The 23,797-nt window shown below is 42.2% G+C and overlaps 1 protein-coding gene across 2 annotated transcripts in view; it reads left to right on the forward strand.

The window, feature by feature from the left end:
- fras1 (Fraser extracellular matrix complex subunit 1) overlaps positions 1-23,797 on the forward strand; it is a 221,217-nt gene that overhangs the window by 162,987 nt on the left and 34,433 nt on the right. For both annotated transcript variants that reach the window (XM_076731113.1, XM_076731114.1), the window contains exons 29-40: positions 3,536-3,695; positions 4,695-4,873; positions 9,257-9,373; positions 10,147-10,261; positions 11,631-11,768; positions 12,989-13,021; positions 17,089-17,220; positions 17,533-17,661; positions 18,643-18,890; positions 19,196-19,347; positions 20,979-21,141; positions 22,738-22,870. In XM_076731113.1, the coding sequence (XP_076587228.1) occupies positions 3,536-3,695; positions 4,695-4,873; positions 9,257-9,373; positions 10,147-10,261; positions 11,631-11,768; positions 12,989-13,021; positions 17,089-17,220; positions 17,533-17,661; positions 18,643-18,890; positions 19,196-19,347; positions 20,979-21,141; positions 22,738-22,870 (1,699 nt within the window). The remainder of the gene's footprint in view (positions 1-3,535; positions 3,696-4,694; positions 4,874-9,256; positions 9,374-10,146; positions 10,262-11,630; positions 11,769-12,988; positions 13,022-17,088; positions 17,221-17,532; positions 17,662-18,642; positions 18,891-19,195; positions 19,348-20,978; positions 21,142-22,737; positions 22,871-23,797) is intronic.

The raw sequence follows: 23,797 nt of genomic DNA on the forward strand, positions 1-23,797 counted from the left end.
AAGGAAAGAAAACCTATATTTTTTATTGAGTCTTTGGGCCATAATTTGCTAAAAGCAGTCTGTGGCATAAGTCTTGTAAAAGTCTCAGATAAAGCCTCAAGCCCTAAAGGAGAAGTCTAAGCCAAGTCACAGTGTCTTCTTAAGTATATGCAATTAGCATTCAGTTTCCAGTATTTCAGGCCTGTGAGTGTTGATCATTGAAATGGTCTGTGGCGTGGGCTGCCTGTCCCTGTCTGCATCCATGTGGATGTTCTTCAATCAGACCTTAAAGGTAGTTGTGGTATTTTTCCACCTGGGCTAAATGACTAATATGTACAAACAGTGTTAGAGTTTGTCCAATAGCTCACCTCAGCTGGCAGCCTGGAAAAGGTCTTCAGTGGCTGCAATGAAATCCTTGGCGGCAACTACACCTGCACATCCACTAAAAGTGCTCGTTTCTGCCACTGACAGGATCAGATTATTAGTCTGCTTTTTTTTTTCTTTTTGTTAAAGAGTAACTAACCCTTTAAAACACCAAAATCACAAAATAAGACAAGCAAACTAACAGACCAAGGCAGTGGTAGACCAACAACTCTCTTTCTGCAACATAAAATGGCTGTTTTTGTTGAGTCTGGTGGCTTTGAAGAGGGCGATATAATGGCTTCAGTTCCCCGTCGGAAAGGCCTTTCTGAAAAGATGTGTCTCTGTAGACATCCATTCCATAATGTTTCAGACACTTAGAATAGCAATCTGAGCTCATCAGTGGCAAAAACACTTTTAGTGGATGTACTTTGAGTTGCCCCCAGGGATTACGTTGCAGCCACTGATCCCGTTTTGTGGCTCCTACCTGAGGCAGTCTACTGGGCCAGTACCAAAACTGTTTGTACCTATTAGTCATTTAGACCCAAAAATATGTAAAAAAAAAAAAGGGCCTAGGCTTAGAATTACACTTTAAGTATTTAGAGTGTCAGGTCTCAATTTTGTGACTCAACGTTCAATGAAGTCCAAATCTCAAGCCTTCATCCTTGTATCTCGTCATTCTAAAGTAGCATCAAGGAAATTCAGTTTCTTGATTTCTCAGAGGTCAAACAGCTTAGAAATTTCCAGGAGCAGTTCGATTTATTTGCTTGTGTCGCAGGGAGATGAGACTGTCTCTATAATGGGGCAACACAAATCTTTCTCGGAAAGATCATTAGATTTATGTGTTATTCAAGAAAGAAAATTAGATCATTACTGAATGGGGATGAAAAGAGTCAGAAGATGTTGGAGGTCAGGGGAAAACAAGAGTATTGACAAACTTGTGAATCCTTAAAGGTTCTTCTGACCTCTTTTATTTTGGAGAATGTGCTGTTTGTGTGTATGAGCGTCCTTGAGAGACCTTGGTGGTCATCAGGAGAGGCTGATAATCTCCTGGGTGATTTGGTCCTCTGAGTTAAAAGCCTGTCATGCTGACTTATGTGTTTTCTCTTCCTGGGCAATCCGCTGCTCGCCTGTTATTCTTTGCCTGCTACACTGAAATAGTTTGATTTGGATCAGCCGAGCGGCAGGAAGAAGAGCCACAGATGGTTTGCAGGTTGTTATCTGCAAACACAGACAGCCTCACATGCACACACACTCATTCTCACACGCCTGTGCACACTCATAATCTATTACCACCTACTGCCACAGTGTTTATGCCGTTACGCTGATCTCCTGCAGTAAATGGTCTGCTGTGTGTGTGTGTGTGTGTGTGTGTGTGTGTGTGTGTGTGTGTGTGTGTGTGGGTGGATATTACTCATGTTGTGGGGACATAAATCTGTTTACACAGTCATATTGTGGGGACTCACCTTCTTTATGGGGACAAAATGCAAGTCTGTAACGTAAATCATCAAACGTTTGGGAAAAGACTTTCGGTTGGGTTACGCTTCAGGTAAGGTTAAGCTTGGGACTGCTTTTTAATAAAACACCCTTTATAAAGGATTTATTAGTGGCTAAGAAGTCATTTATGCTTCATAACTCAGTTAGAATCCATTTATAAGTCTTGAGTTGCCACATTGTCAGAAGTCCTTTTGGCCATGGTTTATCCTCTCTGCTTCATTGCATGGCTATAATCCATAGTTAATATTTGGCACTTGTGGGTTTTTTATTTTCTAAGCCATCTAGTTAATTTGTCATTAACTCATATCTTTCTAATGGTCTAGATGCACTGCAAACCTCCCCCATTACCTAAGCGATCCAACAGTTCATTGAGGGATCTTGTCAATAAATTGAATCGGTGAAAAGATAAAGCAAATGTCGTGCTGGACTCCTGAGGAGGGCTGAAGTTTAGGTTCAAGAACTTGCCCCCATAGCAGGGGGAGAGCAGTGGAAACAGAAGCAGATCCCAGAAAGTTCCTGTTGTGGAAATGGTCTAAAATATTGATTTTTTTTGGAGCATACTTTCATGAAAAAGCATCCAGTGTGGAATTCTGTCCACATTCTTGTGAGCTAATTATGACTTGCTTTCAGTGCGTGTGAAAAGTGTTGATAAAATCGGAATACCATTTTTTTTTCATTGATTTTCCTTCTGCCAGGAGTTGCCCAGGCAGTATTTGTCAACATAAACATTGTTTTTTATATAAACTATCTCTGGCAACTAGATGACCTTAGATCGTCATCCAGATGTAAATATGGAGGTCCTGTTTGCAGAATAAATAGCAGGTTGTTTTTAGATGTGCGAGAAGCATGACTGCCATGCCTGCTATATTGAGACAGCAGGGTGACATGGTGAGTAAGAGGTCTAGCTTCAAAAACCTGCCTGACAGCAGGCATCTTCCCTGCTGAAATGTCCTCGAGCGACACTGAATCATCCACCAGCTCTGTGTGCTCTCTGCAGCTGATCCCGCTCTTTGTTCTTTGCTTTGGAGGCAGGGCCAGCGAAACAATGAGTTACTCTGTTGCGGATCAATACAGCGCCACAAAAATAAGTCTGGTTCCAAAGTTGTACTGGCAGTTCTTCGACAGAGAATGTACGGATTGAGTCATTTGTGTTATTTTACTTCTCATTGGATAAGCTGACTCTGGGCTCCGTGCTCAGGTGACACTGTGGCTGATTGACAGAGCTTTACCAAAGGCTCCTGGGACTGACAAACCTGAGGTTACGACAGATGTGGAATAAAACAAGCTGCGCAAACTGTGACAACATAAAGTGAAAGTGGCATCAGGCTGCGCCCGAGGAACAAACAACAGTCTGCTTATATTTCTTTTCATACATCAGTGCCTACACCACAGGGATTTCACCTGAGATTCCTCAGTTTGAATTCTTTAGTTTACCATTTTTGAAGGTAAATTCAATGTAAAGATATTTCACTAAACCTCTGTGGCTGTAAGGGCTGTAAAAGATTTTTCTTGACAGATTTTGTATAGCATGAGAGAATATGTTGGCTGACAGGTGAGTTAGTGGAAAAGCAGTGCAGAAAAACACCCCAGTAATTAGCACTGGTACCAAAGCTGGCTAACAAAAAGCAGGGCATCTCATCGATGTGGTCGAATGTTGTGAGGGTCAACATCCGTATTTGTTTTTCTCTGTCTTTCTCAGGCTGCTGACTCTCCTCACGTGCTGTCTGTGCCGATGACCTGGGTAAAGGAAGGAGGCATGGTACGACTGGATAAAAAATACCTTCAGGCGAATTACAAGGGAGTGGGCTCCGATGACATCATCTACACCATCGTCGCCTCAGATGGACAACCTAAATATGGTACAAACGCTCCCTCACATGTCATGACATTCACTTCAAAACAGGCTTTTTAAAAGATCTGGAAGACCGCATTCTCCTCAGGTGGCTTCGCTTTGTCTGCAGTTAGGCAACATTTCATTTAAACAGTTTCATAAAGTTTTATAAAGGGGCCGAGGTCTGACAGGTTGGCAGGTGGTCGGAGGCAGACAGGCAGGAATAAATGGTAATGGACTCCATTTATACAGCACTTTTCTAGTGTTCTGACTGATCAAAGCTCTTCACAATGCATGCTATTCACCCATTCACACTGTGCCACAGCCACTGGCAGCAATTTGCGGTTCAGCATCTTGCCCAGGGACATGTAGCCTGGAGTTGCCGGGGACCAAACCACCTTCTGATTAGTGGATGACCCGCTCCACCTCCTGAGCCACAGCCATGCCACAAATACAGGGCAACAGGTTGCTGGAAAGCTCAGTGACACATTGTAAACGATCTGGCAGAGGGTGGGTGGAAATGGACCGTATATACACAGTATATTGCAGGACTAATGAGGGAATGGGATGGAGGTGAGGAGATGGGACAGAGTAATAGAACAGCAGGAGGGAGGCTACTGCAACGACAGGAGAGTTAAAGACATGATAGGAGAAGCAGAGCAGGAAATGTGAAAACATGACTAATAACTGGGTGGAGCTGTGACAGAAACTTTCTACGGATCCTGCCACAGTTATGGGCCAAACAAGAAGCCTGTCACGTCTTACGCTAACCCTAAATAAATCAACCCCTAACACGCCCACCTCTAATCTTAACCTAAACACAACCATTTTAAACTGTGCCTAAGCTCTATCTTGTCACAAACACTTTTTATCTTGCGTTTAAACCTTCTATTGTGGCAGGATAATCACAGCACTTCTGCCCCTAATTCTGCTTGGATATGATCTGGGGATTTCCAGTCATTATAGTAATTGTATGATGTGTAATAACTGAGAGAAACGGTTAATCGCCTCCATCTTCTTTGTCCAGGTGAGGTGGTGCTGGCGTCCATGCCAGCTGACGGCCCGGCAGAAGGCTGGCGCCCCTCGCTAACCGACGACCCAGGCTTCACACCCACAACTTCCTTCACTCAGCAGGATGTCAACGATGGCACCGTCTGGTACCGACACTTTGGCACAGGGACCAACAGCGACTCCTTCCGGTTCCAGGTCGGTGCTGATACTTATACAGATGTGAATTAGCCATCTTTACGTGGCAAAAATCTTCAAATACCACATGTGCTTGTACATGAATTTAAAGTAAATGTGCCAGATGGATTATCAGTTCACCCACGGTAAGATAAGCACACAACAAGGTTGTTTTTTACTTAGTGCTGAGTGTGTAGTACTACTACTGTATGTATAAATAATTTCAAAAAGCTGATAAAAGAAAACAAATACAGTGTGAGAGGAGGAACCCTCAGGGGGCCGATAGGAACGTCTCTCCCTCAAAGAACAAGGAGGAGCTGGTGACAGAGACGCATGTTGCCGTCCTTGTTGTTTTTTCTCTTGTGCCCTCATCCTCTCTCTGGAGTGTTCTTTGAAGTTCACACTCTTACTCATATTCCCATGTTCCCTTGTGTTTACCTCTTCTCTCTCCTCCGGTTTTCAACCTTTCCAGCGTCTCTCCCTCTGGCTTGATTTATTTCTTCCCCCCGTCTCTTCCTCATGTGTATCTCTGCCTCCCGATCTTTCTCTCTCTCTGTTTCACCTCTGTCTGCCTCTTCTGTTCCTTGTATTTCTCATAACCATGAAATCGTGTGGGTATACATCTAGAAAACTGTGCGGCTTATAGCAATCTGTAAAAAAAATTATCTTCAGTCTTTGTCTTTTTTTTTTTGAAAAGTTACACTCTGCTCAGCACTCAGCAGTTTTAAACACCAAACACTTCACAGTTTTCCATGTGACGATATTTTGGCATGTGTCTCCTTTTTGTCCTCGCTCATTTATTTCCTCCCCAGCTCTTCTTTAAGTGTGTTAACAGTGGATTTCTTCTGCCTCAGTCCAAACCTTGGCACCAAACTTCCTGTGTGACTCACTGGCTCTCAAAATCAATCCATAGAGACTTATCTTGATTAGCGTTAATGGCACCAAATTACTTGCAAATTGGCTCCAAATCCGATACAATCCCAGTAAAACCGATGCAGCATTCATCACGCTGCGGTTAGAGCGCTGTCGTGACAGTCTCTGCTTCACTTCGACTCCATTAGAAAAACAAAAGAGGCAGCCAAAAGCTTGTAGCTACATCTAATCATCTCTCTCCCTCTGTCGCGCCCCCTACATTTTGGCTCCATCCATCAACGCAAATGCGTTTCAATTACACAGCGCTGGATTCAAATTAAATTCTCAAGTGTCTCATCATTTTGACGGGAAGTGGGGAAGCAGTGGCAAGGAAAAGTGAAACCCATCACAAACTGAACCGCTGGAAGCGTTTGTGCCGTTTGTCAGAGGTGGCGATTAAACTTGATGGTTTGTCAGGGTGGTATTACTGTCCTCCCCTGGTTTTTATCCGAGTGTGTGGCGCCTTGTTACAACTGATTGTTTTGAAATTCACTCGGCTGAGCTGAAGTAGGCTGCACAGCGCTCCATATATATTTTTTCTCATGCACCAACATGTGATTTTGTAAATCAAGGCCATGTTCAAAGAGAGCTGGTGATCTAATGCCTGTGCTGTTTTGAGTGAAAAGTTGTTCTTTTCAAAGATGTTTTTCCTCAGACTCGGTTTGTTTTTATCGTGTGGCTCAAGGAATGAGGAACTTATGCAACAGAGAAACCAGGCACTTATGCTAGAAATGTATCCTGTTAAATAAAAAGATAAATAGATTATTACTTTGCTTGCAGAATAGGACAGAAGGTGTCCTGGTGCTCCAAAAAATAATTTAAAAAAAAGGAGAAAAGGCTAAGGTGCAGTTTGCAGCTCACAGTGAAGCCTGTTGGTTGCTGTGTCCACTTCAGAAGCAGAAGACATTAACCAGAAGATCTCTGAAATTATGTCTCCTGGTAAAGCTCTTACTGCTCATGTTTTAGCAAAAGGTTGCCTGTTACACATCTAGCCAACACATGATCTACACTTTGGGCTCCTGTTTGTGTCCTCCTGCTGAATGTATTTAGCTCTGCGTTTGGTGTCCAGCATATCCTGAGAAAAATACTCGGCTTTTTAGCTGCTAAATGCTCCGCTTCACAAGCCGGTCTCTAACTTTGCCTGTCAGGTTGGTGCTGGCAGGTCATGTATAGTGGGTAAATCAGAGCTTATTTGCTGAAAACAGCTGCCTGTTCTTGTTGGATGGGGCTAATGTGAGTGCCTGGACTGAGCTGTACAGCAAATGTGCTGTTAAAGCTAAACGAGGAGCTGAAAGTGGCTGAAAAGCCCCACAGAGCTGCAGGGTTGGTCATTTTCAGTGGATTTGTAATGTCAAACAATGCATTTCATATTAGAGGTAGTCATTAAAGAAATAAAGATAATAATTAGTGGAGGTTTAAGAAATGCTCAGTTCCTACTCTGGTTCGAAATCTAATACTACATTTGCCCGAAACAGTGTGTGTACAACCCACTGGACCCAACACACAGTGAAGGAGATCCAGCCTCATAGTGCCTTATATCCTCTGCAGACTGACACAGTGCTTGTACTTTATTTACTGTCACTGCTTCATATGTGCCATCAGCGTTTCATTTGGGAGTAGACATGGGTCTTTTGTTGATAAAGCAGGCGTATTTTTACATAACTTTGTGTCTCACGCAATTTTCATGTGAGATTTATTGGTTTTCAAATAACATAACACAGACGACATATCATTTATGTTCGACCGAATCAGCTGAATAATCAATAATTCACCGCTGCAGCACCACCTTCAACAAATCCTGCTGACTCAGCACTGACACTCATGCTAACACATTACTTGTGATTGGTGGCGCTGACTCCAGGCTTCATGCTGGTTTTACGTTACTTCTGACTGACAGAGCTGACAGCAAGTTCCTGACCTTTATTTCCCTCAAATGCCACTGAGGTTACAGTCACAAGCAGCAGAATAAGTGGTGACAACAATTAGCAATGAATGAACAACCGAGGCTGCTGCTGTGAGGCTCCTCAGTTCATCCTCCGGAAATAGTTTCATTTTTATGACTTATTATCTCTTCATTCATTTATATGATTTTTGTTTTGTGAGTAGCATAAAGGGACTACTACTAGCATTTCCTTATACAACCCTGTGTTGTAAAATGCTAAATAAATGAACCTTGTACCCTGTTAATGTATATCAGGGGACAAAACAAGGCTACATGTTTTGGAGAGCTTGGGTCAGAGACATAGAGCAACAGAAACACAGTTTGATTTAAAAAGTGAAACAAAAAACTGTTCATTTAAGAAAGGAGTGTGAGTGGAAAGGAGCAGAGCCCGAAATTCAAGTGGAGCTTCATTCCAGACAGGAAGGCAGAGGGGATTAGCCTGATCCACCAGCTTCTTCTCCATCACTGAATCCAAGTGTAAATCATCAGCTGTAGGTTAAAGGTCATAGCTTCAACACTGTGCTGAGAACAGAAGGCAAAAGAGGACAAGCGTTTTCTGTTTGGGAAGGTGGATTTCTTCTTTCTGCAGGTGCAGGTCTAGTGCTAACTACCAGTGTACCAGTGCAGGAATGTCACTGCAGACACCAGATTTGCAAACTTTGGTATACTGAGAAATACAAAGAGATGTTCCTGCCACTTGAACAGCATGGTGGTCAGGGCCTGAATGTAACAGACCTTCATTTATACCTAAAAGTCCCACTACAGCCTTAGATTACTGTTGAACTCAAGACAGGCAGAATGGAACATTCCATGAATACTGATAGACAGCTGATTATAAATGCATGGTGTCACATTTATTGAACTGGCCCAGATATATAATTACTTGCATTACATGTAGAATCTTATGACCTGTAGTTTGATTACATAAAAATAAAGAAATGAAAGGAACTATTTTAGTAACAGAGGATGCTGGCTGCTTGGAAAAGAGGGAAAATGATCATTATTTTCAATTTATTTCACGGAAAGATCAGGACATCAGCATGAGGTGCACTTTCTTTTGTGGTTCAGAAACAGTGGCTTAAAGCGCTCCGAGGCTCCCTCTGTGTCCTTTAATGTACTTCACATTTTGAAATGTTGGACACAGATCAGTACTTAAACATTACACTGAATTTTGCTCAAATTGGCATCTCCTCTATATTCTTGGGATGTAGACAGTGATGTATGGGAGGGGGCTGCAGCCTGATACCAGGCTCACTTGCTGTTGTCACAGTTATTTGATTGTTGCATGTTTTCATTGCATCTCTTGTATCTTACTTCTGGTGATTCTCAAGAGCCTGTCATCAGGTCTGTCACTCAGAAATATATGTAATGCACAAGCCACTTTGCAGTGGAAAAGCAGACATTACTGAAGATTGAGATTTCAGACTTGTGTAGAGTGTGTAGAGTTTGCAGAGAAAATAAGGGAATAAAGCTATGTCTAAGAGTGTTTGGGGGATTTTTGAAGAGGTTTTCTATCTGTAATGAGATAATATGCCTTTATGTGTCTGCAGGTTTCCACGGAGGCAGGACCAGTCATACAGAGAGATGCCCAGACCTTCACCATAGGAGTCCTGCCTCAGATCCCAGGTTTCCCCCAGCTGGCCCCTGACTGTGACCTCCAGATCACGGTGAGGGATACAGTTCTCCACCTCTGGCCGATGTCCCCTCCCACCTCCCACAGTATACCTCACTATCCAACCACAAGACTAATCAATGGAAGATGAATAAGTAACACCAAGTAACAACTGCAATAGTCAAAGACTTTAAATATAACCTAAAGGCTTCAGAGTGGCCAGCAGAGTACAACAGATTAATATACAGTAATAGTTGTTAAAATATATACAATTTGAGCATCGCAGCGTATACTGTGACTGTATCACCAACCTAATGCATCACATTTTTAGGACACAAACACAAGCAGTTCTTGGTCCTGTCAGTAATGTTTTATTGTGTGCAGAAACTTTGTTGACATTTTCACTCACTGAATATTTTATTTCTAACATTTAATTGATCTGAAATCCTAATGTGCTCCATCTGGCTTGCAGAAGTCAGACTGACGTACCTTAGTTTGCTGTATTTCAATGTTACCATTAATTCACACCTGAATATTATTTTCTAGAAGAAAGTATTAGATAAGTATGAGTCTGGGTATTTCAAAATTTCCTGGAAATGTTTTCTTAAAAAAAACGTGAGAATCCTGGAACTACTGGAGTTGCAGCGTGGAGCAGAGAAACTGCTGTTCGTGTGGTTTTCTGTTGGTCTGTGCATGTGGATCCCTGTTACCGTCACACAGGGCCTATGAGACTTGGAGGATATAGGAGCTCTTGTTTTACCTCTGTTCTCACCTCAGCATGCATGCTCGTGTGTGTGTGTGTGTGTGTGTGTGTGTATCCGTGTGCAGGCTCTGGAGGATCGGGTGACAGAGATAACTCCTGCAGCTCTGTCCTTCATTGACTCTGAGACTCCCAGCGAGAAGCTCATCTACAACATCACTAAAGCCCTGCCACCAGGACAAGGTCAGTCACACACACACACACACACTGAGCTTTTCCCACATAATTCTCACATAATGTGGAAAAGATAAAAAGGATTCAAATGTAAGGTCTGAGGGGCAGGAGCCTCATAATGAGGTTCAGTGAACGAGCTTCTCAGCTTGACTTTAACTCTCGACTGAAAGATCCTCATTAATTAGCACTTAAGTTCCCATGAGCAAGGCAGTGTGAGCCATAGTTTGCTGCAATGGAGCTGCTCAATGATCCAGAGTTTTTCTTAGCAGCTTCTTGGTTTCAAAGTGGAAAACTTGTTGAAAATTGTTTCACATCTCCATAATTTTTCCTGGATGAATGACTGTTGGAGCTGTAACTGTTGGAACTTTTCCAACTGTAACTGTTTGAAAAGAAAATGACGATTTTAAATTCTTGTATGAGCAATTCAGGAGAACCTTAGTCTTGCTCAAGGGTTTATCTTTTTCCTGCTGGGAACAAGGCAGCGCCATTACCACTCTCCAAAGTTATTTAATTACTGTCTTTCAGTCTGGACTTTTACGGGAATGAGTGTTGATTTCCTTTTTGCTGAATTTAATGTGGCGTTCAGAACTGGAGCCATTAATTTCAGCGTTGGACCGTCTGACAGACTGGTGTATCATTTTCAGCTCGCCGTATAATGAAAGGGAAAACGATTTACAATGGGTCATATTCATCAACTAATGGACTGATAAATTTGTGTGGAAATCATTTTGAACAGAGCCAATGAGGAGGAGGACACATTCAGATTAGGCGGCAGCATTTGTCATGAACGTTTTATTTTCTGAAATTAGATTTGAACCTTGCCATCCAGTTGCTGTTATGTTTGTTCTGAGTTCAGTGCTAATGTGGGTTAAATAAAAGAGTACGTGCTGATTTTAAGTTTGTGATCTCTGCTGCACTTTGGTGACACGCCCAAGAAAAAGTGTTTAAATGTATTTTTTCAATACTTATCAAGGGAAAGACACACCAGCGATGTGCACGGCATGTCTGCAACCACTGTTGCAGGATGCAAATCATCTTGGATTGCCATGCTGTGCCCCTTCAGGGTGTACAGCTATTGTATTTCCCATCAGTGGTGCCTGTTGACACGATTCTATCCCAAAATCAGCTCACCCTGGTTACCGTTCCTTCACCTCTTCTCCTGTTGTTGGGGTCTGTCCACTGTGTGCTGCACCTATCAAATGGTGCAGCGCTACACCGAATGCCTCAGAATATCAGCTTCTTCCTGTGACAGTGAGATTGTTTTTGCCCCCAGTCCAGCTCTGCCTCTGAGAGACACTTCTGAACGTGATCCTCCAGCCTCGGGCAGATGCAGGATAAATGTTTGACATGAATTTCTTCCTGCGCCGCTTGTCCTCAGGTGCGATCGAGCATCAGGACAAACCGTACACACCGGTGAAACATTTCACTCAGGCTGACGTCAATAATGGCAAGATCATCTACAGGCCGCCACAGGCCCCGTCACACCTGCAGGAGCTCTACCAGTATTCTTTTATCGGTGAGATACACACAAGAACACACTCACAAACCAAGTCCTGACCTAAGTGTGATTACAGTGTTGACGTGATTAATTCAAGCACTTACACGCACACGCACTAACCTTCAGCTCCTGTAAATATGCTGATGATTTCATGTGATTAGGACACGTTTCTAGCTGTGTCTTTGGGTTATAGTGCAGGTTTTGGGAGACTGGCCAGTTGGTCAGCTTGGCCGTTCCTTTATATGAGAACATATGAGATCCTAGTGTTGAACTAGCTGAGAAGAAGAATAGGAAGATTAGTTGTGCTTCTTCTGGTTTGTTTGGTTAAAATGCCTGATGATGTACACACTGTGGAAAAACAAACACCATTCATCTGAAATGTCCCACCACAAGCACATTCTGTGGAAACACAGTAAACAGTCCTGGCCTAATAACACTATATTAGTTTTAATACATAAAACCAGTGGACTTAGCCATGCATATTACTCTCAGATGAATTACTATGCATAGAGCTGCTGGTGTCTCATTATTTAATATGTCGCCTACTGTTACTCAAGTTTTTCTTTCTTTTAAAGGGGCACTCCGCTGATTTTTGATGTCAAAGTCAACAGGGAGGCTTTAGACTTGCAGACGACCGTGTAGTCTTTGTAGCCTGAGTCTACACCATTGTTCACGTGTTCCCTTCACCTGGATTATTATGTGACAGAGTCCCATTGATAATAGCTCTGCCATTTCTGTAAAAATGCTCCGTGTAATATTGCAACCAAGACTTTTCCAATACACTACAATTAAAGTTTTGTTAATTTTTTGTGCTCAGGCATTTATCAATACTCATATTTTTGTGCCCTAGATTATAAAGTCCTGGATGATATATGATATCACCAAGCTATCAGCGAACTGACAAAGTTTGAATATTTGAACCGAATGAGCGGAGCAGGGCTGGTGAGACATTTTCAGAGTAAAACTTGGCTGTTTTTGAGAGACGTGTGCTCCGAAAGATAACCCATAATCCAAGATCAAAAATGACTTGAGTTTCTCTTAATCTGGGTTTGTGGAGCTCCAGTGGAAGGCTTTGCATCAGTAAATCATCCTCATTGCCTCCTGAGTTTTATGCATTATAGCATCATCTGTGGAGTTTTTATGTTCACTGCTGCACCCTGTCAGCTCTGACTGAATCCGCTGTTCTTTACTTTTATCACCTCGCAGCACTAAGAGTTTTCTTTTCTTAATCCCAACAGGTCTGCCAGAGTCACTGAGCGTCTATTTCACAGGTAAATACTTTATCTGCCTCAGTTTAGAGACAGGGAGGAGGAGGCACATTGTTTTTTCTGTCCCCTTCATCCTCTCCTCTTTAACTTTTTCCCTCATCCCACACATTTTTCTTCCTCCTCTTCATGCAGAATCCTCTCCACGCTCAGTCTCATTTTCCCTCCTCACCTCCTCCTCCATGCTCAATCTTCTCCTCCTGGCTACCTCCTTCTATCCTTGATGCCTCTGAAACATTTCTCTTCTCTTTGCTCAGTCTGCTCTCCATCTCTTCTTCTCTCTCTCTTCTTCTTTTCTCTTCACTGCTACGCTCCCTTGTCCTCTCCGTTCACCTGTGCTTTTATCTCTGTTGTGTTTTCATCATGTTCTGGCATTTGTTCTTACTAAATTCTCTCCACCCCCCTCCTCTGACCTCACTCTCTCCTTCTTTCATTTCCTCCCTGTCTTCTGCACTCTCCACCTTTGCTTTCATCTTTCTCTCATTTGCTGTTTACCCTTGATCTCTCCTCTGTTGTCCTTTCCTGTTTCCCTTGTCCTCCTTTTAATCTTCACAATAAGTGTCCATTGTCTGTCCTCCTCTTGAATTTTTTCTTCTTTCCTTCACTCCTTTGCCTTATCTTTTCTCTCTCCTCTTTGCTCCTTCCCATTTTTCTCTTTCCCATCTTCTTCTGCACACTAAATCTCTCCTCTGCTTTCCTCTTCTTCATTCCTACACTTCTCGTCCTGCATGTCGCCTCTGTCACTTCGCTCTTTGTCACGCTTATCACTTGGGCACTGATCCAGCTCGATTGGGTCTTCAGATCCACTGTGTTTTTCTGTTCTGACTCTGTAACCTTTAACCTGATAGGACCACGTATCCTCTATTTACTGCATGCTTGATGAAGCAGTGCTGCACTCCAGCTCCATCCCCAACTGGAGCTGTTTACGAAATAGGTGTTTACAGGCATTCAGAGGCATCGCAACAGTGCTTTTCACTTTAGTGTAGGCCTTGAGGCATACACACACACACACACACACACACACACACACCACACAAAGTTAGGTTTTCATCATTTTTTTTTTTTTTTTTTCATGGGAACATTATGTAGACTTACCTTCATTTCCTGGAGACGTACCCTAACCATAACCATGACCACTGCTTTTCTTTTTCCTAACCCTCTGTTTAACAGATGTATTTCCCCACAACATAAGTAACACATGGCCACACACACAGTGGTCTCTAATGGTTTTATCCTCCATATCAGGTTTCAGAGTATATAGGACCCACAATACCACACTCAGACAGACAAGACAGGAGACTGATGAAAGTCTGACAATTTAATGGATATTCAAAGACTGTGTAACTGCGTATCCAGATGAGGCAGAGAGTCCAGAAAGTGACAGGTCCAGTGTCTTCAGTGAGAGCAGACTGGCCACGCTCTGCAGACACACAGACTCAGAAAAAAGAGACAGAGGAGAGACAGACAGGAGACAAGAGGGGAAACACAGGAGCACGATGGGGAAAAGGAGGGGAGACATGCTGCTTAAGTAAGGGATCGTGTCTGTTGATGGCCAGTAGAAAATGCAGCAACAGATATCAACAGTCAGTTATTGGTCTGTGGCTCACATAATAGATAATGTATATTAGTAATATACTGTACAGTTCTCAGGTACTTGTAGTCAGTACAACTTTCCATTTTGTGCAGTGTTTTGTATCTACTCCACTATATTTCAGAGGGAAATATTGTTCTGTAAATATTGCTATTATATTGATATTAATAGATTAGTTGATCAACCACAACTTTAGTAACTTTTAATCAAATTTAGCCAAATGATTAACTGATAATTTGAAGAAAAGTTGACTGATTAAATGGTAATGAAAAACGTCTTAGGACAGCCCTTCAGTGCACTGATGACTGATGGTTCATGGTTACTGTGCAGATTAAGACTCCACGTGATATATTGAAAGTGCATGAATAACTACCTGGGTACATAATGAAATTAAATTCAATTACACCTGGACCAGCTACAAAAATATAAATGCTCCTTACACCTTAAAGTGATTTTACTGTCTGTAAGGAGCCGTTCATCATGTAATTAGATCAGAATCAAGTTTATTGGCAATTTCAACACATATAAAGAATATGAGTCCTTTTCTGTGTGAATACATGAAAACACACTTTACCCTCCTGTACTGTATGTACAGGCCAGCAGTTCATGGCCGTGCAAAGAAGCAGTGTGTGGGCAGTCCAATCAATTATACAGCTATAGCTATAAGGTTCGTTGAGTGCATTTTGCTGCTAATACTTTCATACATAATTAAACATTTGAATGCATGTAATGGATAATTTGACTGTACTACACTTATACTTTTGGCACTGATATTCACATTGGAATAAAGCAAGCTAATTAGAGCAGACATCCAACAGAAATGATCACCCAGTGATAAATCATTTAATAATAATAATAATTGTGCAAGGTTAATTGGCCGGGGTTTTGCTGCCTTACAGGCCAGAGAATGAGTGGAGAAGTGTCAGTAATTGACTTCTTAATTGTTGAGTCGCTGTAATTAATCAACAGCCAAAGGCTCAACCAGACATCTATCTCATGAGCATCAAATACTCGGAAAAGGAAGCTGTGCAGTTGTGATCAGCTTGAATTCCTGTTTTTAAGGATTTCAGTAATAAGACTTCAGGGTGGATCAAAACATGCAGAGAAAGAACTTCTGTGGCACAATCCACTGTTGGTCACTACGTCCAAAATGTCACCAAAATAAACTGGAGGAAATGAAAGATTGACACCGACATGCTGCTTCTTTAGAGTGATGATAGTCACAATACAGTATACCTTCACTCCATTTTAACAATATACAGTATCCCACACGTAGTTGTATTTCATAAACTTAAGTAATCATCTATAATTAGCATTAGAGTAAAAATACACAAAACTCAAATCCCAAAATGTTGGGGCGCTGTGTAAAATGTGGATGAAAACAGAATGCAATCATTTTTACATGTTCCTGAGTCATGCATTAATCTCCTTTATACAGTCATGTGTTCACAAAGTGGTGAACCTCTCTCCATCCTTACTGAGCCTTTCCAGGATGCCCCTTTCATACCCAGTCATGATACTCTCACCTGTTCCCAATGAACCTGTTTACCTGTGAAATGAAAACAGGTGTTTTTGGAGCATTCCACATCTTTCCAAGTCTTTGCTGCTCCTGTCCCAACGTGTTTGAAACGTGTTGCTGCATCAAATTAAGAATAAACAGACATTTACAAAAATCAATGAAGCTGATGAGGTCAAACATTAAATGTATTGTCTTTGTACTGATTTCAATTGAGTACGTCGCAGAAAGGACTTGAAATCATCGCATTCTGTTTTATTTATGTTTCATACAGCATCCCAACTTTTTGGGAATCTGGGGTGTGTACACACACAGAGATATTTTCAAATGCTCATTAATTTTTTCCTTTTATTGCCAACTATTTAATTGCTCACCAGAATAAAGCAGAGAAATGCACAAACATTTAAGCATTTAACTGTTTTAGATTTAACTATCTGTTTTCTGCTCTGTACGTTCCCTCTGTCCTCTCTGCCGTTGTTAATCCATCGTTTTATCTTTTTATAGCTGAATGTCATAACTGGCTTGCTCTACTTCCTTGTTTAGTTGATGTATTTTTTCAGGTCATGTGGCAAGCGGAGCCAATAAAGCCGCAACATTTAATGACTGTAATGAGTCTCCACCTGAATCCTTAATAGATTGTTTCAGCATTTTAATTGATTCTGTTTCTTGATTCAGGGAGATTTTTAATCAGAGCTCCAGTGATCGCATGTTTTTTCTCTGTGTTTCTCTCATTAAGAATATTGTGCTCAGAGACTTGACTTGAGGAAGCTGATTAGGTTTTTTTCCCCCCCATTTTCTAAATATTGCTCAGTAAAAGTGCTGGAAAGATAATTAGCATGTGTGTTTTGTCAGAAAGCCTTTGCCTATGTAATTAATTTCCTTATTTTTCTCAGTTTTTCGCATTTTTGTGTGTTCGCTCTCATTGTTTTCTGTGTCCTCTCTGTGGTCTGTGTGTGTGCGTCTCAGTGTCTGATGGTGAACACACCACTCCTGAGTTGGACTTTGCCATTCTGCTGCTGTCGAACCATCAGCAGCCACCGGTGTTTCAGGTTCTTGACCCGCTGCTGGAGGTCAGCGTGGGCGGACAGGCTGCCATAGGTAAGAAGAGACACACACACAAATACATGACACTAATAGTAATTTTCAAGAAGAGAGCCTGTGGTGAAGAGGGTCCAGTTAATGATGAAGTGGTCTGTGTGAGGTAATGAGCTCTGAAGTACGGCCCTGATGATCAACAACACAGGAGAAAGAGTGTGTGTGTGTGTGTGTGTGTGTGTGTGTGTGTGTGTGTGTGTGTGCCTGGTACAGACACTTTATTTTCTCCTTCCCCTGCTTCATCTCTCTTAATGCTTCTCTCTTCTTGTTTGTGTGTGTGTGTGTGTGTGTGTGCGTGCGTGTGTGTGTGTGTAGGCGGTCAGCAGTTGGCAGTGAGCGATGCTGACACGGCTCCTGATGAGTTGGAGTTTGAGCTGGTGGAGGCTCCCATCCATGGAGAGCTGATTAAGACAGACGGCAGCACTCACATCAGCATGACCAACGGTGAGTTCACACACACACACACACACACACACACACACACACACACACACACACGGACGTGTAACAGATATATGGAAACTTGATGTCACAACTGCTGACTAAGCATAAAACAAACTACAAACTACAGTCAGGCATTTAGCAGACGAGTTATTCTCCAGCTGTTCTAGTAGATTCTGACCACTGGAGGCTTCATGATTCTGATTGTTTTAGCTATAGACTCTATATAAAGACTGACTATGTGTCTCCACTTCACTCGATCGTGATGCAGGGAGATGCAGCCGCAGTAACAAGGTCCCACCCATACACCAGAGTCAGTCACAGCTGTCAAACATGACGACACAAGCCCTGTTTAGAGCATCAAGTCACCCATTGAAATGTGTACTTTGATAATGCTGAGTTTGGACCATGTGCCGTCCACTAACATGGAGGGATTGAGATATGGATGTATTGATCCTCCACTGTCTTAACTTCATTTCAACAGTATCAGACGGGGATTTCAGACCTGCCTACATAGAAATTGTAATAGATCAATATACCCTCAAAAATGTATTTCTTTTACTATCTTTTTCATATTGTTCAGTCATAGCTCATTTAATGGAGGTCCCAACCTTTTTTAGAAAGTTGCAAATAAATGACATCAAAGTACACTTGCATGTAATATTCAGCTAATAGGTCTCAACAGGACTTGCTGACTGTTCAGGGTCATATCATTTTTATTGCTACTATTTTCTTAGTCTGACGTTAATTGAAAGGGAAAATGAGAGTTAGCAGCTTGAAAGGGAGAACTCAGAGAAATTTTATTTTGTGACCTCAAAAAATTGGTTACTCTCAGGGTTTTGTCCTCTCTCACTCATTTGTACTTTAAAGCTGCTCCTGTTAAATCTTGACTAAACATGCAGCAGTTAGAAAAATACAAGGACTCAAACCAGCAGTCAAAACCAGAAACACACGCCTCCATTCACACCTTCTCCGTCCCGTCAGGTGACACCTTCACGTTCGGCGACGTCACCCGCAACGTTCTGCTCTACCGACACACCGGCCTCTCCACCCAGGACGACGCCATCTCCTTCTCCGTTAGTGACGGCATCTCCATGGCAGTCACAGTGGTGCAGGTGGTGGTGCTGGGCGCTGGGGACGACGGGCCGCAGCGGGACCCGGCGGCCACACTCTCACTGGAAGTGGGCGAGAAAAGTAGCACTGTGATCAGGCGCTCACACTTGGCTTATACTGTGAGTGAACAGAGATGAATGCTAACTGTTAGCGTTTTCACAGATTGTAGACTTTTCATTTGGTCTTTGTTTGAAGATTAGAACGTGTTTTGTTCCATGCTGAGTCAGTTACGGTGCTAGTTGAGGTGGTTTGTAGGTACTGTTTGAGTATCCTTTGAGTAACTTCTTTAAGGTCTGTCTCGCTGTTAAGATTCATTTGGGGTAAAGAAAGTGGAACTTGTCATGCAGGGCAGAGTGATAGAAAAGTGTTCTTCAAACTTGCAGTCGCATCACTACCAGAGTCACAGTGTTTTTGCCTCTTGCAGGACAACACATCCCCGGATGACCAGATTCAGATCCAGCTCGTGTCGGTACCAATGTACGGCATCCTGACCAGGAGCCAGTCCCAGCAGGAGCACCAGGAGCTGAGGGAGTACTCCTCCTTTACCATGGAGGACATCAGCAAGCACAGGATCAGGTAGGAGTTTGTGAGACTGTGAACAGTGTAGAAGACTTGAAGCAAAGCTCAAGAGTGCTTCAAATCAAAGTCTTTTGTCTTTTGGTGAAGTTTCCTCCAAAGTTAAACTGATGTATTGGTCTTTTTTGACTTTCTTACTGCTAATCACACCTCGGAGTGTTTTTGTTTTGTTTTGTTTTGTTCATCAAATAACTGACCAGAGAAATCATTCCAATGTGATTTGTAAGTTTTTCTCTGAGCTCCGAAGCCAAGAGTCTCTAAAACTATCAATGGAAAGAGTCCAAAAGAACATCCCTGGTTTTCATTGCTGGGTTTTAGTTTCCCACGATGGTTTAAATGCTACTTCAGAGGCTTATAAAAACAGAATATCCGGATAAAACCCGCAGCTATTAACCAAAAATGACTTTCAAAAACCCTTAGTCGTTTCCAGAAGCCGCCGTTGTATAAGCAATAAAGGTTCATGAGGGTCCATGGGAGAGAAGGGAAGAGTGAATTAGCACCTTTTTAGTTCTTCAATAAAAAAAAAAAACTGCTCATAGAGTTCTGTTAACAGCTCCCTTATGATGACAACTTTTTCAGGACGTTGTTTTCACCTTGATCTGCAGACATATTGAGTTTCTCCAGTGCGTTGTGAAAGAGATTCAAAAGTGTGTCATAATATTATCAATCCATGGAGGGGTGTTGAATCCTTCAGCAAAAGTTAAAACCACTTAGACTGAAGTCAAGAGGTTTTTGCAGGACAAGAGTTGTTGGGTTTTTGGTCACCCGGGGTACTGAGAGGATTTGTGAGCCTTCAGTAAGGAGGCTGTTTTTAAGGAAAAGGCTGGTGTTGACTCCATTGTGTGAGAGATGAAAGGCATTGGAGGGTTCTTCATGCTGCAGTGGAAGTCATGATCAATTTTTCTGATTGCAGTCTGAGTCAGTGGGGATCATTTTCCCCTCAGCATCACAGCAGCAGAGGAAGTGCGAATGATGGCTTGTGAGGCATTTTGTTTTCCTTCAATCTAAGGTGTCTTCTCATGGGACAAGAGCTCTGCAAACATTAACATTATCAAAATCCCCGTAAGAAAACAAATGAGTTAACAGGAAACAATTTTGTTGCCTTTCGCCCATTACGTTCAATGACTCAGCCTGCTGGCACAAGCAGTGCCAATTAGCGTCACTCTGATATTACCTGCTTGACGTACTGAGACCCCCAGTGAGAGGTGCTAAAATGAAATATAAATATTCCGATACTAACGGCTTCATTTCCATAATGCGGGCCCTGATTAGCTTTAGCGCAGGACAATCTCCGGGGGGCAATCTGAATCGTCTGTGTTAGTTTTGTCTCTGTGGTGTTGGCTCATACAAACAAGAGCCAGGAATTGTTTTATGAGAATTAAATGGGATTAGAGATTATACCAGTATGGATTTCAATTTTATTAGTGCTTTGCAGAGATTAGCAGCTGTATCATTGTGCGAGGGCTAATGCAAAGCTCTCCCAAGTCCACTATCGGTCCAGGACTAGACACATAAACACATATTTATGTATTCATTAAAAAGGGATTATTATATCAAACCAAATAGTCATTAAAAAACATGAAATGACTCTATTTTTAGACAATAAGCGTAACCAATATTTACATTTACAGGTACATCACTTCCTTAGAGACGGGCAGCCAGCCGGTCACCGACATCTTTCACTTCGTTGTTTATGATGGAGACAACAATCGCCTTGACAACCAGATGTTCACCATCACCATCACCTCCACGCCTAGACAGCCACCGGAAGTCACAGTCCGCAGCGGCATCAAGGTAGTCACACACTTATCTACAGCGTATACGCATAGTGTCTACACATGAGAATACACACACATACACACACAGACACACACACACAGGCTCGATTCTAAAATTATCTTGATATATAAAAATTCTAATTTTATGCCTGGTACAGTACATAAACACAGTTACAGACACAAGCCGCACGCTGCTGTTTCCTCTCCATCACCATGCCTGCTCATACGAGACTGAAAACCTAAAATACTGTTTTGAGTTGCTTAAAGCAGCTGCTGCATTTAGAAACAGTCATTAACGAGACAAATGAAGCAGAGGAAACCATGGCACACTGTCACATGTTGTCCCTCTGATAACAAGGCACCAACCCTCTTTAGTAAATATCTCTGTGCTTCTCTCGAGACGGTTTCTGGTTCTCAATTCATCTCAAGAGAAAATGCATCTTACACAGGTGAACGCAGAAAATCATCCTTATTTCCAGATCGACTGTGTGTTTGATACATAATCACATAATCAAAGATACAGCTGTTTGTTCTCTCAGCTGAATCTTGGGACTTGTCTTTCCTACTTGCTTATCAAACATCCATCAGATGCTGCAGTTAACTGCTCCCAGCAACTGATCCGTCCTCCATCATTGGAAATCTTTTCTTTTGGCAGTTAAATATGTGAAGTATGTCTTGAGGGGAACAAGAATGCACAAGAACACCAGCTGTGGAGAACACCTGGTGGAGGAGATATAATGAAGGTTAAACCGGCCCTCACTGTAGATCCTCCCTCAGGGAGCACTGTATCAGTATTCCAGAAATGTCCCCTGTGAAAATCCCAAAGGTCTCTCCTTCACAGTCTCTCTGTTAGTTAGGTGGGAGGCCTTTCTTTTTTAGTTGTAGACAGAGAAAAGGGAAGAAACCTCCTTTTTTAGCAAGAACAGCCTCAAAATACAGTACAAAGTGTAACTTCTCCAGTGGTTACACCTGTTAACAGTTTGATTTGTTTTGGGAAACTGAAATGAATATAAGATAAGAAAGGTGGAAGCAGCTGCTAGAGCACAAACCTCAAGAGCACGTAGTAATTTGCCAGCTTTCTCGCTCCTTCATATTTCCTCTTAGGACTTGGAATAAAGTCTGAAATGGGTTATATTCATTTCTCTTTGATAAAAAGGCCCAGAACAGGGTCAGGACCAAAATCAAAAAAATAAATAGTCACATTTTTTTCATTAACGTGTTTTATTAACATCCTCTACCCACTAAGCTAGAGTGGAAACGGGACTGAGCAGGATGCATAAGATTGGAACGAATGTACAGTAACCATCAGATACAAGGACTGAGGAGAAATGCTGAACCATGAGCAAAAAGCAGAGCAGCAGAACATTACACTATAAAAAAGCTGCATGATAATTACATTATTTCATAAGTCATACTCATGATGAATACCTTGTATTTGGTGCAGTCTGCAACCAACTAGCTAAGATGTAAAAACATTTATGAGTTGAGAATTTGGACATTTTCTTCTGCACAGGTAGGGAAAATAAAAGACCTGACGTGTCTGAGCCCTGCTGGTCTGTAGAGGAAAAAACATCTGGATCAACAAGACTTATTATTCTATTTTGCTGTCTAGGTCCAGGAAGGCGGCCGAGTGCAGCTGTCTACCAATCACATCATAGTGTCGGACCTGGACACGCCCAGGAAGGACCTGCTGGTTTGGCTCGTCAGCCCTCCAAAGTACGGCTTCATTGAAAACACCAACAGAGGTGAGACCATTGTGTGTGTGTGTGTGTGTGTGTGTGTGTCTGTGTCTGTGTGTGTGTGTGTGTGTGTGTGTCTGTCTGTGTGTGTGTGTGTGTGTGTGTGTGTGTGTGTTACTAGCATTGTGAAGTTTAGAGTTGTAGATTTTCAGAGTGCGGACATTGTTGCAGACGGGCGGCTGAGTTGAAGCCAGTCTTTCCATCTTCATGAGGCTGATGTACGGTTACAAATCAGAACATGAATAGACAACACACGCTGTGCATGTACGAGTGCACGTGACACACTGTTACTTTTGTGTGTGCATACAAGGTCACACCTGCATTACTCCGAATAATTTCCATATTTCTATTTATGTCACACTCGCACACAATGCCGGTTGAATTCTCTGCGGTGCCGCTGCCATCTGTCACAGCCTGATTATGTTGTGGATTAGCACTGCCAGATAGTCGGCTACAGATGGGGCCATTGTTGAAGTCCCAGTTTTGACTGAATGCTTGCTCAACTGCCACTGTACTTTCTTTTGTCCCCGAGAGGAACTGTTTGGAAAAATGAAAAAGGTGATAATATGAGTTGAAAAGGAATTGATCCCATCGGGGAAAATGTATCATTGCAAGAGCCGAATGGAGGTTAAAAATTGAATCCAACAATTGGATATAGATGGAAATCACAGACAAATAACGACATAATTACAGTAAAGTAATGCAGCTGAGGATAATAGTGTGTGTAATAGCATATGGAGCCCATTAATATTTCTTTCAGAATGGATGAGAGTGTTTGGAGTTTCAAGATTGACATAAAAAGCATATTCAACCATGTGGGCTACATGCAGGATGTAGAAATACACAACTGCACTGTTAAATGGTAACAATAACAGACTAAAATCTGTTTTTTGTCAGACATTATCATAAGAATTACTGAACCAACTTCGCGAC

This window comes from Chaetodon auriga, chromosome 5 (assembly GCF_051107435.1).
Source record: "Chaetodon auriga isolate fChaAug3 chromosome 5, fChaAug3.hap1, whole genome shotgun sequence".
NCBI classification, from domain to species: domain Eukaryota; kingdom Metazoa; phylum Chordata; class Actinopteri; order Chaetodontiformes; family Chaetodontidae; genus Chaetodon; species Chaetodon auriga.